Raw genomic sequence first — 17082 nt, forward strand, 5'->3', positions numbered from 1 at the left:
TCCATACCCGGTCCGAAGCTCCTCACTTCCGTCGGGTTGGTGGGCAGTTTCTCATCTTTGCAGGCTGGGCTACAGGGTCGTAGTTCTGGCACTGCTTTAAGGTGGCTCTGCAACACCCAAGGGTCCACTGCCATCATGCACTGGTCAAGGACAGAGGGGGTTTCCAGTCTTAAGATGATCTAGGTGTCAGCAGTATCTTTGTGGCACACAAGTTGTGCCTTTTAAATCACTTTAACTAGGGACTGATGCAAAAGTACACTTTGCATAACCAGCAAGAGCATGAATTTGGAGCTAAGTAAAAGCTCTGAAAACTGTAGCGCTCAAGGTGCAACTTATACAACTACCCAAGGCCTTTCTTTGCCACCACTGGCCCTCCCAACACTCCTCGTAGCCATATGAGACGGAAGGCAGGCTTAGACTGCTGAACGTCTATCATGTGCCAACACTTGCCTCCCAACACTCCTCGTAGCCATATGTGACGGGAGGCAGGCTTAGACTGCTGAACGTCAATCATGTGCCACCACTGGCCCTCCCGACACTCCTCGTAGCCATATGTGACGGGAGGCAGGCTTAGACTGCTGAACGTCTATCATGTGCCAACACTTGCCTCCCAACACTCCTCGTAGCCATATGTGACGGGAGGCAGGCTTAGACTGCTGAACGTCAATCATGTGCCAACACTTGCCTCCCAACACTCCTCGTAGCCATATGTGACGGGAGGCAGGCTTAGACTGCTGAACGTCTATCATGTGCCAACACTGGCCCTCCCGACACTCCTCGTAGCCATATGTGACGGGAGGCAGGCTTAGACTGCTGAACGTCTATCATGTGCCAACACTTGCCTCCCAACACTCCTCGTAGCCATATGTGACGGGAGGCAGGCTTAGACTGCTGAACGTCAATCATGTGCCAACACTTGCCTCCCAACACTCCTCGTAGCCATATGTGACGGGAGGCAGGCTTAGACTGCTGAACGTCAATCATGTGCCAACACTTGCCTCCCAACACTCCTCGTAGCCATATGTGACGGGAGGCAGGCTTAGACTGCTGAACGTCTATCATGTGCCAACACTGGCCCTCCCGACACTCCTCGTAGCCATATGTGACGGGAGGCAGGCTTAGACTGCTGAACGTCTATCATGTGCCACCACTGGCCCTCCTGACACTCCTTGTAGCCATATGTGACGAAAAGCAGGCTTAAACCACATAACATCTGTCACGTACCGGAGGGTGTTAATTTTAGTGTAAAAAAACAATAAACATTGTGTATACAGACCTCTGCAAGAAATTGTACAGTTACAGAAAAGACAAGTGAAAGGAACTACACACACTCTCTGCCACACCTGCACCGTTTGTGGGTGCTTGGCATTTGCCATGTGAGCATTGATTTATTTATTGAGGTTTTTATATAGTGCGGACCGTCGGGGCTTTACAAAGAAAAACAGGGTTCATAGAACTTTTTTATTTTCTACACAGACGCGTAAGTGTCTAGTATACATCTGACGCAAGCCATGCCGTGGGTCTTGGACGATATTGTTCCCAGAGTTGTAAAAAAAAAAAACACTTGTAATTCAGGACCTGCCTGTTTTATATGTTTCTTTGGGTGATTGAGGGGGTTGGTGTGTGGTCAGCCAGTTCCAGGACACGGGTGTGTGGTTTCGGATGTGATTCACTCTGGTTACTTCTTGTGGGGCCTTGAGGTCAGCAGGTCTTCAGTCCTTCTGGTGATCCTAAGACCCCTATAGACCCTCTGTGATGTGTGATAGGGCTGTGAACCGACTATAGCCTCTCCTTTTGTGAGTAATACTTCATGTAGGGGTGGTCCAATGCTTTATTATATTGTGTTTACCAAATCGTTGAATAGGAGAAGGCCTCTGCATGTGTGTTGTGTGAATGATTCGTGCCTTCGTGTGCCTCACTGTGCAGCTTTAGTTTCATGTAATGTCCCACACGGGGTTGGGGGATTTTCCATCTATGCTGTTCAGAGGAGGACAGACCATTACAGGACAGTGCAGCACTTTCCTCCCCACCCCTGTCTTTACCTGACAGAATGTCTTTATTAGGAGCACTGAAACTGGCATAAACATAATAGACAGACTACAGCAGGATGCACCTTGTATCTCTCATCATAGACATTATAGACAAGACTTGTGCGCTTACAAAGGAACTCCCCATAAGGGCTCATCTAGGGGTGAGGGTTCAGGGGAGGGAAATGCAGCACTGCCCTGGAAGAGCATGGCTGGTTGGAACATTGTCTCACTGCCCTCTGGGGAACCCGACTCATCCCGAGGCATCTTAAGAACAAAGAGCCTCCGCCCTCCGACCACTGAAATGGGTGCAGATCAGTAAGCACATTGAACCCTGAATCATCTAAAATTTTGAAACTTCGCCTCAGCCTAACGATGACGTAAACAGATACCGTTGTGTCTCTTGACATTAACGTTATCAATTGTTGTCCAAGACGCTAAGACTTCCACCTCTTCGGAATGGGCTATTATGAGAAAAAGTTTTTTTGTGCCTGGGCACATGAAAGAAATGACCCCCTTCAACACGGATGTCATGGTGATGTGCAAAGTGTGTGACGTGGTGCTACAAGCCTTCAATGGCCTCAGTGACCAGGTGCTCTGACCGGTCAGAGGTACCAGGTTGTCCACAATCCTCCCAAGTCCCACCTGAGCTCTTCGTGGACTTCTCTACCTCCCTTCGCTATGCATCTCGTGTACTCTCTGTCTCTGTGTCCCGCGAGCCAGCCTCGAGCTCTGGCTCAGAGAGCACAGCTGCTGTGTGCAAATATTCTCCAAGTTCTTCAACCAGGTTTCCAGAAATTCGTGTTGACTGGAAAGAACAGTCCAGCTTCTCAATGCTAGTGCCATGTGGTGGCGGCCCTGCATCCGTGTCAGCAAGACCCACCTCAGCACCTTCAGAGAGTAAAACTGCTGCCCAGAGGGGCTCTCCTGGGTCTCCTTCTAGTCTTCCAGAAACAGACCCGGATGCCAAAGGACAGCTTAACTTTCCAATATCAGTTTCACGCGATGATTGAGCAGAACTTGACGATGCTTTTTGTAAACCTGGCTCCACCTCTCTAGCCAGGTCTTCAGAGGGCTCAGAAAGAACAGTCTTCAACAGCTTTTCACCCAACTCTTCCAGCGGGTCTCCAGAGGCAGGGGGTGAATGCAAAGACTGCCCTGGTTGTTGGCCACCACCCTGTCCAAGGACCTCCACCAGTGGAGCTCTCATCTTCTCCAAAAGGGCCTCTCGAGAAGAGCTTGGTTTCACATGTTGTTTGTCGGAGACCTTCTCTTCATCTGAACTACTGACCTCAGTCGCCGACGATGAATCTGTATCTTCTTCGTCTGACCCGGATGACGAGTCTGAGTCGGTCTCATCGGAGGAGAAGGCGCTGCTCGACTCCTCGGTGCCACTTGCCTCATCTTGAGGAGGCCCACATGATTGCTTCTTCTCTGCCCCAGAGGCCTCCTTCTCTTCCTCTTGCACAAGCAATGCAGCTAACTCCAGCTCATCCAGCTCAAATCGCAAGTCCGCCTTGGTTAGTTTAGCTGTCTGCAGACAATCTGCAAGAGCTGCCAATTTTTTCGACCTGGGAATAAAAAACAAAACATGTAAATATTCAGATATACCAAAATTCTTAAATAAACACACATACAAGCTTTAACTATGCAGACTTATCATGGGTACAGAAAACTGTTTGACTCGACGACTTCACATAGAATGTGAGCTTCTTATTTGATCACATAGATACGTTTCCTGTCAATCATGCCCAGAGTTTCTTGTAGAGATGCTGGTGGCGAGTAGGACTTATAGAAGTTATTGGGGAAGGGATTGTGGAGTCTATTGGTCATCAGGAAGGATTGTGAAGTTTGCTGGTCGTCAGGAAGGATTGTGAAGTTTGCTGGTCGTCAGGAAGGATTGTGAAGTTTGCCGGTCGTCAGAAAGGATTGTGAAGTTTGCCGGTCGTCAGAAAGGATTGTGAAGTTTGCCAGTCGTCAGGAAGGATTGTGAAGTTTGCTGATCGTCAGGAGGGATTGTGAAGTTTGCTGGTCGTCAGGAGGGATTGTGGAGTTTGCTGGTCGTCAGGAGGGATTGTGGAATTTGCTGGTCGTCAGGAGGGATTGTGAAGTTTGCTGGTCGTCAGGAGGGATTGCGAAGTTTGCTGGTCGTCAGGAGGGATTGCGAAGTTTGCTGGTCGTTAGGACGGATTGTGGAATTTGCTGGTCGTCAGGACAGATTGTGAAGTTTGCTGGTCGTCAGGAGGGATTGTGGAGTTTGTTGGTCGTCAGGAGGGATTGTGGAGTTTGTTGGTACGCACGAGTGATTGTGGAGTTTGTTGGCCGTCAGAAGGGATTGTAGAGTTTGTTGGTCGTCAGGAGGGATTGTGGAGTTTGTTGGTCGTCAGGAGGGATTGTGAAGTTTGCTGGTTGTCAGGAGGGATTGTGAAGTTTGTTGGCAGTCAGGAGGGATTGTGAAGTTTGCTGGTCGTCAGGACGGATTGTGGAATTTGCTGGTCGTCAGGAGGGATTGTGAAGTTTGCTGGTCGTCAGGAGGGATTGTGGAGATTGTTGGTCAGGAGGAGCCATTGTAGAGATTGCTTGGTGGGAGATGATGGATTGTAGAACTTGTTGGTGGTGAGATGAATTGCAAAGTTTGTTGCTGATGAGGATGGAATGTAGAAATTGTTGAGGAGGATGATTTGGAAAGTTTTTGGTAGTGAAGAGGAAAGATGGATTGTAGAGGTTAATAGAGGTGGGTAGGGATGGTAGAAGTAAATGGTGGCGGGTAGGGATTGTAGGTGTTACTAGTGGCGAGGGATGAGAGGGCCTGTAGGGATCTCTGGTGGTGAAGAAGAACTACAGAAGTTTCAGATGTTGTTTAAGGATTACAGATGTTACCAGTGGTGAGGGATGGGAGGGTCTGTAAAGGTTCTTGGTGGTGAAGACAGTTGTAAGAGCTGCTTGTTGTGTGAAGCTACTCTAGATGTTACTGGTGGAGAGGGAGGATTTCAGAGGTCACTGGTGGCGAGGAAGGATTGTAGAGGGTACTGGTGGTGAGGAGGGATTGTAGAGGATACTGGTGGCGAGGAGGGATTGAAGAGGATACTGGTGGTGAGGAGGGATTGAAGAGGATACTGGTGGTGAGGAGGGACTGTAGAGGATACTGGTGGTGGGGAGGGATTGTAGAGGATACTGGCGGTGAGGAGGGATTGCAGAGGTTACTTGTGGTGAGGAGGGACTGTAGAGGGTACTGGTGGTGAGGAGAGATTGTAGAGGGTACTGGTGGTGAGGAGGGATTGTAGAGATTACCGATGGTGAGTAGGGATTGTAGAGGTTACTGGTGGTGAGGAGGGATTGTAGAGGTTACTGGTGGTGAGGAGGGGTTGTAGAGGTTACTGGTGGTGAGAAAGGAGTGCAGAGGTTACTGGTGGTGAGAAAGGAGTGTAGAGGGTACTGGTGGTGAGGAGGGATTGTAGAGATTACCGATGGTGAGTAGGGATTGTAAAGATTACTGGTGGTGAGGAGGGATTGTAGAGGTTACTGGTGGTGAGAAAGGATTGCAGAGGTTACTGGTGGTGAGGAGAGATTGTAGAGGTTACTAGTGGTGAGGAGGGATTGTAGAGGTCACCGGTGGTGAGAAAGGATTGCAGAGGTTACTGGTGGTGAGGAGAGATTGTAGAGGTTACTAGTGGTAAGGAGGGATTGTAGAGGTCACTGGTGGTGAGAAAGGATTGCAGAGGTTACTCGTGGTGAGGAGAGATTGTAGAGGTTACTAGTGGTGAGGAGGGATTGTAGAGGTTACTGGTGGTAAGGAGGGATTGTAGAGGTTACTGGTGGTAAGGAGGGATTGAAGAGGATACTGGTGGTGAGGAGGGATTGTAGAGGATACTGGTGGTGAGGAGGGATTGGAGAGGTTACTTGTGGTGAGGAGGGACTGTAGAGGGTACTGGTGGTAAGGAGAGATTGTAGAGGGTACTGGTGGTGAGGAGGGATTGTAGAGACTACCGATGGTGAGTAGGGATTGTACAGATAACTGGTGGTAAGGAGGGATTGTAGAGGTTACTAGTGGTGAGGAGGGATTGTAGAGGATACTGGTGGTAAGGAGGGATTGTAGAGGTTACTTGTGGTGAGGAGGGACTGTAGAGGGTACTGGTGGTAAGGAGAGATTGTAGAGGGTACTGGTGGTGAGGAGGGATTGTAGAGACTACCGATGGTGAGTAGGGATTGTACAGATTACTGGTGGTGAGGAGGGATTGAAGAGGATACTGGTGGTGAGGAAAGATTGTAGAGGTTACTGGTGGTAAAGAGGGATTGTAGAGGTTACTGGTGGTGAGGAGGGATTGTAGAGGTTACAGGTGACGAGGAGGGATTGTAGAGGTTACTGGTGGTGAGGAGGGATTGTAGAGGTTACAGGTGACGAGGAGGGATTGTAGAGGTTACTGGTGGTGAGGAGGGATTGTAGAGGTTACAGGTGACGAGGAGGGATTGTAAGAGGTTACTGGTGGTGAGGAGGGATTGTAGAGGTTACAGGTGACGAGGAGGGATTGTAAGAGGTTACTGGTGGCGAGGAGGGATTGTAGAGGTTACTGGTGGTGAGGAGGGATTGTAGAGGTTACTGGTCGCGAGGAGGGATTGTAGAGGTTACTGGTGTTGAGGAGGGATTGTAGAGGTTACTGGTGTTGAGGAGGGATTGTAGAGGTCATTGGTGCTGAGGAGGGATTGTAGAGGTCATTGGTGGCGAGGAGGGATTGTAGAGGTTACTGGTGGTGAGGAGGGATTGTAGAGGTTACAGGTGACCAGGAGGGATTGTAGAGGTTACTGGTGGTGAGGAGGGATTGTAGAGATTACCGATGGTGAGTAGGGATTGTAGAGATTACTGGTGGTGAGGAGGGATTGTAGAGGTTACTGGTGGTAAGGAGGGATTGTAGAGGTTACTGGTGGTGAGAAAGGATTGCAGAGGTTACTGGTGGTGCCGAGGGATTGAAGAGGATACTGGTGGTAAGGAGGGATTGTAGAGGTTACTGGTGGTGAGGAGGGATTGTAGAGGTTACTGGTGGTGAGGAGGGATTGTAGAGGTTACAGGTGACGAGGAGGGATTGTAAGAGGTTACTGGTGGTGAGGAGGGATTGTAGAGGTTACAGGTGACGAGGAGGGATTGTAAGAGGTTACTGGTGGCGAGGAGGGATTGTAGAGGTTACTGGTGGTGAGGAAGGATTGCAGAGGTTACTGGTGGTGCCGAGGGATTGAAGAGGATACTGGTGGTAAGGAGGGATTGTAGAGGTTACAGGTGACGAGGAGGGATTGTAGAGGTTACTGGTGGTGAGGAGGGATTGTAGAGGTTACAGGTGACGAGGAGGGATTGTAAGAGGTTACTGGTGGTGAGGAGGGATTGTAGAGGTTACAGGTGACGAGGAGGGATTGTAAGAGGTTACTGGTGGCGAGGAGGGATTGTAGAGGTTACTGGTGGTGAGGAGGGATTGTAGAGGTTACTGGTCGCGAGGAGGGATTGTAGAGGTTACTGATGTTGAGGAGGGATTGTAGAGGTTACTGGTGTTGAGGAGGGATTGTAGAGGTCATTGGTGGCGAGGAGGGATTGTAGAGGTTACTAGTGGTGAGGAGGGATTGTAGAGGTTACAGGTGACGAGGAGGGATTGTAGAGGCTACTGGTGGTGAGGAGGGATTGTAGAGGTTACTGGTGGTGAAGAGTGACTGTAAAAGGTACTGGTGGTGAGGAAGGATTGTAGAGGGTACTGGTGGTGAGGAAAGATTGCAGAGGCTACTGGTGGTGAGGAAGGATAGGAGAGGTTACAGGTGGCGAGGAGGGATTGTAGAGGTTACTGGTGGTGAGGAGGGATTGTAGAGGTTACTGGTGGTTAGGAGGGATTGTAGAGGTTACTGGTGGTGAGAAAGGATCGCAGAGGTTACTGGTGGTGAGGAGGGATTGTAGAGGTCAGTGGTGGTGAAGAGTGACTGTAAAAGGTACTGGTGGTGAGGAAGGATTGTAGAGGTTACTGGTGGGGAGGAAGGATAGGAGATGTTACAGGTGGCGAGGAGGGATTGTAGAGGTTACTGGTAGTGAGGAGGGATTGTAGAGATTACTGGTGGCGAGGAGGGATTGTAGAGGTTACTGGTGGTGAGGAGGGATTGTAGAGGTTACTGGGGGCGAGGAGGGATTGTAGAGGTTACTGGTGTTGAGGAGGGATTGTAGAGGTCATTGGTGGTGAGGAGGGATTGTAGAGGTCATTGGTGGCGAGGAGGGATTGTAGAGGTTACAGGTGACGAGGAGGGATTGTAGAGGTTACTGGTGGCGAGGTGGGATTGTAGAGGTCATTGGTGGCGAGGAGGGATTGTAGAGGTCATTGGTGGTGAGGAGGGATTGTAGAGGTTACTGGTGACGAGGAGGGATTGTAAGTGGTACTACTGGTGACGAGTGGTTATAGAGGTTACTTGTGAGGAGATGTGATTGTGCAGTTTCTTCGCGGCACTAGATGCTTTCACTCATCTTAGAAGGTTCAAAGCCCTGCCTGGACCACTCTGGATGATGGCGCACACAGCCATAGCGCCGCGGTGATCCCAACCCATGGCCTCGCCAGGGCGTGCCCACTGTGGATTCCGCTCCCCAAATCTAAGCCTTGAACTTGCTTCGTAACCATTGAATGGTGAAAGTGGCAGACATGCACAGATACACAAGGTCACAGAGGTCAATGTCCATCCATTTTCCCTAAAATTGGCCAAGCGCAAACACAATAGACATACGGACACGTTGTGAGCAGATACACCATTTTCTGCAGTGAAATTCATTATTGCTGTATGTAAGTTGTTAAAAATGCTTGAAATAAATGCTGTTTTTTTATTCTTTAAAGTTCAGTTAATTATTGCCTACGGACAAGCCTTTACAAGGAGCTCTTCTTACCTGCGCCAACAACTCCAGGATGAGACGAGAGGGCGACTGCCCCCTCGGATCTACCCAGCTTAAAGAATCTTAGTTACTACTGACTTTTTGCGTCAAATGTTGACACATATCTGAACAATGTTATTTCCTCGAGTAAATGTCCTAGTTAGAGCGGACGTGGAAATCCATGAACAAAACAAACAAACACACAAACACACGCGCACACCCCCCCCCCCCCCCCATAGCCCCCGATAGCGATGGGTGAATGGGATTAACATGGCTGCTTTAGGACAGGGGTTCAAGGCCATCTTCAGGGGTGTTCCAGATAAAGCCAGAACGTGAAAGAGAAGTGCAGCCTACAGCATAAATGACCAGAAAAGTTTGCAATTCGAAGAAAAGAACAAGCATTTGCAATGCAGTAGGGCTCGCATTCACGCGAGTTTAAGCTATTGGCATTGTAAATGATAATGCCTTTTATTTAGGTTTTAAAATCCCCCCCCCCCAAAAAAAGGCAGTCATATTCAATGCCATTAGCTCAAACTCGCATAAACGCGAGACCTATTGCATTGCAAATACTTGTTTTATTAGTTTGTTTTAAACTGAGAGCACACTCAAACATGATCCACATGACTCATGGTGATAATGTATGTCACAGCTGCATTGTGAGCTTAATTAGAATTTAAAGTCCCCGGGGGTATCTCACTTCGGCCTGAAGTTAACCGCTTGCTTTTGTGGGGTCTTCAGAGGAGCTCCAATCATTTTTTTCTTTAAGTTATTCTCTAAAGTTAGGCTCAAAAATGGTAAAAATGAAGTGAAATGTAGTTACATTTTAGCTACTTTTTTGCATTTGGAGTGGGTGTATAGAAGAAACTTTTAATCCTATCACTTTGTTTAGGATCTCCAATCAAGTCAACCTGATTTGCTTGAGTGAAGGTGAGCCTTAGCTAAAATTATTGCACGTTTGTTTTTTTTGTTTTTTTATCTATCTGTGTTGTGACCTTTCATGTTTTTGTAAGATATCACAAACCATTCCTCTGCCCGTTTTTCAAGAGACTTTTTCCACACAAAGAAATATACAAAATAAAATGTGTGCATGGCCATCAGACAGTTGAGAGCCGCTGTCTAGGCGGCCCACAGCCTCTGTAGAGGATGCGGAGGCACTTTTTTGGGAAGATGTTGGTGCAGCAGGTGCAGTGCAGGTGAATGTAACACTGTATATGCTGGGCAAGAGGTCACCCAAAGTGTGCTGAGTAGGCAATAATCCAGAGTGTTTTGTGTAGGAGATGTCTGTGTAAATGCAAGGCCGGCCCGAAGAACATCCATACAGTGTTGGGTACGAGATGGGCCTCTGTGCGCTTGCTTGCAGTCAGTGATGGCTCAGAACACTGTACTTTGGCTGCTTATTGTCAGGAGCTAGTGCTTTAAATGGGCTGGTCCTGAATACTGGGACATTTGTATTTTTAAAGGTAGAATACCTACAATTCTCAAGAGTGACGCAATACTTTTAATTGGAATGCCAGCACTTCTCAGAAACAAGCAGGCACTTTGATACAGGGTACCTGCACTTCTATTTTTCCATTTCCAGCACTGTCTGGAGCGAGCATGTTGTATAGGCATTTGGGCAACAGGTATGCATAGTTAAGGAGGTTCTTAATATTTGTGCGTTATGCGCAGTATTAGTAGTCGCGTTTGTGGCCCCACTCCCATTTCTCATATGAGAGGTCCTGTTTTGCTCAAAAAGAACTTCTCAACACATGCAACAAACATTCTGCGCAGAAATGTCTGATAGTCTCCCATACATTACACTCATTAAAACTAAATTAAAGGAAAACCATATTTAAAGCAATCTGTTTAAGAATTATTCAATGTCATCAGGGCAGGACTCTCGGCAGGACAGAGCTGGCTCTATCAGGAGTCCCCTGAAAGTCTGGTGCTCACTTTACCCATGACTTGAAAACATCTCGGATCAAGAATGAAATCTACTTCGATTCCAAGTGAGACACCTGCTTCTGACGGAAACTTCCTTTAAATTAGACACTGGCAGAAAAAGAAACTATATAACATAAAAAAACAGGTGTTCATACTGTGTTGCTACTGCAGCGTTTGGCTTCAGTATTGCACGGCATCTGGGTAGCTTTACTAGACGCACTGGTTCTGAAGGCTCTCTACCAACACTGAATCTCCCATACGCAAGCTTCGTGCCCATGCGGTACTGGTGTCAAGCAAAGCCTTCACTGTTGCCACTTGGAGGTGCACAAGTGGAACATTACGCTGCTGTTCCTGTGTTAAACGTGTTGTGGGCACAAGAGAAGCGTGAACAGCTACTGGCTGTGCTGGAATATTTGTGAGTGATGCTCGTATTGCGGCTGCTGCCGCCAGTCTTCAGCCGGAGTTTAGCTTTCAGATGCCTGTGCAACCCTGCTGTGAGGCAGCAACTATTCTGCCTACAAATAGCTGGCACGACTGATGCTAGGATGAAGGAAAATTGGTGTGCTAACCAGAGTGCCACTTTTCCTCCTCAAGTAATACAATGCTAGGAGTTACAGTAGTTCAGTTCCTATTGTTTCAGCCCAAGTAAACTGCGCACCAGGCCCGCCGGCGAACATTTTAATACTTTCAATTACACAAAAGGTGATGGAAGGAATGCTTGAGAAAATTCAAGCACCAGCAATCACTGGCAGCATTTTAACCCACTATAGACGCAATGCCCACCTTATGCTAATTAGTCAGTACTGACACTTACAGGAATGCAGCCGGCAGCGATTGCCATGGGCCAAGATTAATGAAAGCAATGTCAATCACCTGGCTTGTTGCATAATGCAAAAAAATTCTTTGCCAGCTGAGGAGAGTTTAGCTCTGTATCAAGTCGAGGACATTCACACCTCCATGCCAGGATATCACTCGGATTTGGGGCCAATCGACCAAGTCAGCCCTTCTCATCCTAGCTAGGTACAGGCCAGAGTAGCGGATCCTTTACCTGGGGACAAATACACGTACACAGATGGGCATTGACTGTTTTGAAAATATATCCCACACAAATTTGAAAATGTAAAATTGCTGTTTAAAATGTGTAAGAAAGTAAAACTGAATACTAGAAGTCAAGTTTTAATTTCTTACACATGGTAGCATCTTCGTATGTCAGGATCGGGGAGTTCTAGTAGAGATTTACTTGGTCAAAAAGGTTAAGAACCTCTGCCCTAGAGAATCTAGTCAATAGAATAAACAATTACAGCAGGGGGTAAAGATCTGCGCTTCAGGTGGCTGCAAAATGAGAAGCTACTCAGCAACTGGCATTGCCATGCCCAGTCCAGACGAGCTTTTCTGAAGCCGGGAAGTGTTAGCAGAGACCCGAGGATAAAGGATCAGAAGAGCCGTCTACAAAATGCAAGTTTGCATCGTATATTCTCAGGGCAGTAAATGCAAGATAATCAGCAAGCTGGATCCCTGCAGAGAGATAAGCGGGTGATATTACCAGGCTGCAGTAGTGTAAAAGCCCAGAACTGTTACGGTCTCATTAAAAATAAAGCCGGTCGGGTGAAGAGACAATTGCCTCCGAAGTACAGTCAGATTAAAATTATAGTGCAGTGATATAAATCGCAAATAAAGACTGCTGAAAGTCTACAACCTCCCTTGAAGGAAGCACTCCGGCGCCGTGCTTGTCACAGTGCATTGTGCTACAGGCACACTTCTATTTTAGCACTAAATCATTTACGTTTTTGCATCCTCTGCATACAAGTTATAAGGGCACGGAGCCTCGTCAAATACGTGGTACACGGTTTTGCCTTAAATTCTATAGTACGGTAAAAAACTATTACAAACATCCTCTTTAAATTGCACAAAGCTGTGTACCATTGGTTCGAAAGAACATGGTTCAGAAATTGAATTGATACAAGTTGTGAAAGAGCACCAACTATATAAAAAAAAACATTTTTGAAGAATGCGGTCGACTGCTTTTCACCAATCCTATGCACTAGAACGAATTCAAGAAAAGTAACAAGCCCGGCGGAGCGTGGCACGCGCGCTTGGCGGGGGAGCGCATTCCAGGCGGGGGAGCGGACCCTTTGAAGTACAATGCCAAACGGATTGCATGGCGGCACGATGCACGCGATTGTGCGCGTGCTCGCCATGCAATCCGCTTGTGGGAGCACTTTTGGGAGCCCCTTTACTAGAATCTCGCATAGCGATTGCTACGCAATAGCAAGGCAAGACCTAAAAAACAGGCGAGAGGGGATATTGGCTTCAAAAATCTAAAGCCTCCCGCATGAACTGGAGCTGTTTGCATATATGCTACAGAGGTGAGTAAAACCAGGTTTATGTAAACTACGTAGACCCCTCATATACAAGCACTGAATAACTTTAACTACTAGCAAATCTAACTTTTCCAAAACAAAAAACGTTACAACACCAGACAATTTAGCACAAACAATACAACAACGCATTGACCGCAACCCAAACAAACTACGGATACAATGTCAATTGCCAGGAGGAAACAAAAAATGAAGGGAAGATGTGAACGTATGTCACAAGGTTTCTCCCACACTCTAAACAAATGACCAGACAACACAGAAGTTACAACACCACGACCCACCACACAAAGCCCACGTCTTAAAGTTCACATTTCTGTAACCAAACAAGCTTCCTTCCACCTCCAACTACAGCAAGAAGCACATTTCACCCCCAAAGCAGCCAAAGGACATGAAGAAAAGAGAAACACAACTAAAAGCTGCTCTTCAACGCCAGATGCAGGAACAAAAACCGCGACCTACACTCAGAAACAACGCCGGACCTCACCTTCATCACAGAAGCGTGGCTCCGCGAAGGCTGCGCACCCACATGGCATGAAGTCACCCCGCCTGATTTTCAGATCATTAACAAAATTGTGCTGGCAAACGTGGAGGCCTGGCGGTCATTCATAAAACAAACTCACCATGGGCGGCTGCGAATCCTCGATGATGAGGGGTCACCACACTCCAGCTATTACCTTTTGCTTCCTCCTAATACAGACCTCGACGCAGCAATGGCGCCTTTAAAGAGGTCCTACTTGACGCAGTAACCAACACCAAAATCTATACATTCTAGGAGACCTCAACATATGGTTTGACAAGAAGAATCTAACAAGAATGACTGCTCTCACATTCAACCCGTTGACAGCTCCCACAAGGAGGTACTCGGTTTAAAGTGTAAAGATTAAAGTAGTAATTAAAGGACGCCTCGGTAATACCAGCTTGAGTGACTCATGTTAATAGTTATTTGAATTACGGGGAGATGGCTTTGGTTTTGGCCAATAAGCCAGGCCAGCGGTCTCCTTCATCGCACCTGGAGACTAAAGGCCCGATTTATAGTTTGGCGGATGAGAGTCTGTCACAAACGTGACGGGTATCCCGTCTGCCGAATTACAAGTGCATCGTTTCCTATGTCACTTGTATTTTTATTTCCAAGAGTTTTATATAGCGCGAACTTGACCCAAATCGGGTATCAGAGCGCTTTACATAGCACCAGGTTTGTTACAGAAGGACACATACATTTTTGTTAGGCACGGAGAGATTAAGTGATTTGCCCAGAATCACAGGATGTTGAGCGACGTTGCCGAGACTCGAACCCACTTCCCCAGCTTTGAGGTCGGCTGCTCTAGCCATAAGGCTACATCCTCTCCCAGAGGCGTATGGGATATCCATCACATTCGTGACATAGTATCCCATCCCCCAAACTCTACATCCGGATCTAAGCCGGCTTTAGAATCGCGACATTCGAATGAATGTGTTTGAGCTGCGCGCTTCCCTTGCACGTGGGCCTGGCGTTCATGGTCAGCCTCAACTCCACAGGCTCTTCCTAGTGCCAAGTCCGACAGGCCCTTCCTAGTGCCAAGTCCGACAGGCCCTTCCTAGTGCCAAGTCCGACAGGCCCTTCCTAGTGCCAAGTCCAACAGGCTCTTCCTAGTGCCAACTCCACAGGCCCTTCCTAGTGCCAACTCCGACAGGCCCTTCCTAGTGCCAACTCCGACAGGCCCTTCCTAGTGCCAACTCCGACAGGCCCTTCCTAGTGCCAACTCCGACAGGCCCTTCCTAGTGCCAACTCCGACAGGCTCTTCCTAGTGCCAACTCCGACAGGCCCTACCTAGTGCCAGCTCCACAGGCTCTACCTAGTGCCAACTCCACAGGCCCTTCCTAGTGCCAACTCCACAGGCTCTTCCTAGTGCCAACTCCGACAGGCCCTTCCTAGTGCCAACTCCACAGGCCCTTCCTAGTGCGAACTCCGACAGGCTCTTCCTAGTGCCAAGTCCGACAGGCCCTTCCTAGTGCCAACTCCACAGGCCCTTCCTAGTGGCAAGTCCGACAGGCTCTTCCTAGTGGCAAGTCCGACAGGCTCTTCCTAGTGGCAAGTCCGACAGGCCCTTCCTAGTGCCAACTCCACAGGCCCTTCCTAGTGCCAACTCTGACAGGCCCTTCCTAGTGCCAACTCAGACAGGCCCTTCCTAGTGCCAACTCCGACAGGCCCTTCCTAGTGCCAACTCCACAGGCTCTTCCTAGTGCCAACTCCGACAGGCCCTACCTAGTGCCAACTCCACAGGCTCTTCCTAGTGCCAACTCCACAGGCCCTTCCTAGTGCCAACTCCACAGGCTCTTCCTAGTGCCAACTTCGACAGGCCCTTCCTAGTGCCAACTCCACAGGCTCTTCCTAGTGCCAACTTAGACAGGCCCTTCCTAGTGCCAACTCCACAGGCCCTTCCTAGTGCCAACTCCGACAGGCTCTTCCTAGTGCCAACTCCGACAGGCTCTTCCTAGTGCCAACTCCGACAGGCTCTTCCTAGTGCCAAGTCCGACAGGCCCTTCCTAGTGCCAACTCCGACAGGCTCTTCCTAGTGCCAAGTCCGACAGGCCCTTCCTAGTGCCAAGTCCGACAGGCTCTTCCTAGTGCCAACTCCACAGGCTCTTCCTAGTGCCAACTCGACAGGCCCTGCCTAGTGCCAACTCCGACAGGCCCTTCCTAGTGCCAACTCGACAGGCCCTTCCTAGTGCCAACTCCGAAAGGCCCTACCTAGTGCCAACTCCACAGGCTCTTCCTAGTGCCAACTCCACAGGCTCTTCCTAGTGCCAAGTCCGACAGGCCCTTCCTAGTGCCAACTCCACAGGCTCTTCCTAGTGCCAACTCCGACAGGCCCTTCCTAGTGCCAACTCCACAGGCTCTTCTTAGTGCCAACTCCGACAGGCCCTTCCTAGTGCCAACTCCGACAGGCCCTTCCTAGTGCCAACTCCGACAGGCTCTTCCTAGTGCCAAGTCCGACAGGCCCTTCCTAGTGCCAACTCCGACAGGCCCTTCCTAGTGCCAACTCCGACAGGCCCTTCCTAGTGCCAACTCCACAGGCCCTTCCTAGTGCCAACTCCGACAGGCTCTTCCTAGTGCCAAGTCCGACAGGCCCTTCCTAGTGCCAAGTCCGACAGGCCCTTCCTAGTGCCAAGTCCGACAGGCTCTTCCTAGTGCCAACTCCACAGGCTCTTCCTAGTGCCAACTCCACAGGCCCTTCCTAGTGCCAACTCCGACAGGCCCTTCCTAGTGCCAACTCCGACAGGCCCTTCCTAGTGCCAAAGGCGCTTGCCGTGCACACACCACCTAATGCTAAAAGCCCCCTCTCATTGGTGACCTCCTCCGCTCTACCATGTTTGATTTCAAAGTTCTGATTTCTCTCCTCCTCAGGCTGTCTCTGGTGCTTGGGGGTGCAGTCTCCATGAAGGGGTCCCCAATCGCTGTCCACGTAAGCGGCGTCAAATGAGGAGACATAGGACAGACTTTGCTCTACCTCGGCGCTCTGTCTGAGGTATGTGAAGAGGTAACTCGGTGCCGATAGGTTTGATCTCATCTGATACGTAAATCATGCATGGGGGAGTAGAACGGATACTCGATTACATTAGGATCGACTCTCCTTCAAACATCAGTGTCTGACATTTCGTCAGCCTTGGCTACCTGCACCGGTGCAGCGATGGCCAGCAGGAGGTGGGACCTGTCGGAGGCCATGTCTTCTCCTGCACTGAAGTCTCCACCCATGAGCAAGGGTAAACCCACCCAACAGGCCATCACTGCTGATAGGCGTCGTAAAAGCCCCCCTGGATTGTATGTGGGGCAGAAATCGGTTCGCCATCCAGCCTCCCAGTAAGAAGACATGCCTCCGCTCACTTCTACCACCCA

The 17082-nt window shown here is 49.0% G+C and overlaps 1 protein-coding gene across 2 annotated transcripts in view; it reads right to left on the reverse strand.

Annotated features, from left to right (window-relative positions):
• Positions 1 to 1315: 1315 nt before the first annotated feature.
• SHQ1 (SHQ1, H/ACA ribonucleoprotein assembly factor) overlaps positions 1316 to 17082 on the reverse strand; it is a 260154-nt gene continuing 244387 nt past the window's right edge. For both annotated transcript variants that reach the window (XM_085624233.1, XM_085624234.1), the window contains exon 12: positions 1316 to 3598. In XM_085624233.1, coding sequence (XP_085480359.1) covers positions 2707 to 3598 — 892 coding nt within the window. In that variant the 3' untranslated portion in view covers positions 1316 to 2706. The remainder of the gene's footprint in view (positions 3599 to 17082) is intronic.

The sequence above is a fragment of the Triturus cristatus genome, chromosome 9 (assembly GCF_964204655.1).
Source record: "Triturus cristatus chromosome 9, aTriCri1.1, whole genome shotgun sequence".
In the NCBI taxonomy this organism is placed as follows: Eukaryota; Metazoa; Chordata; class Amphibia; order Caudata; family Salamandridae; genus Triturus; species Triturus cristatus.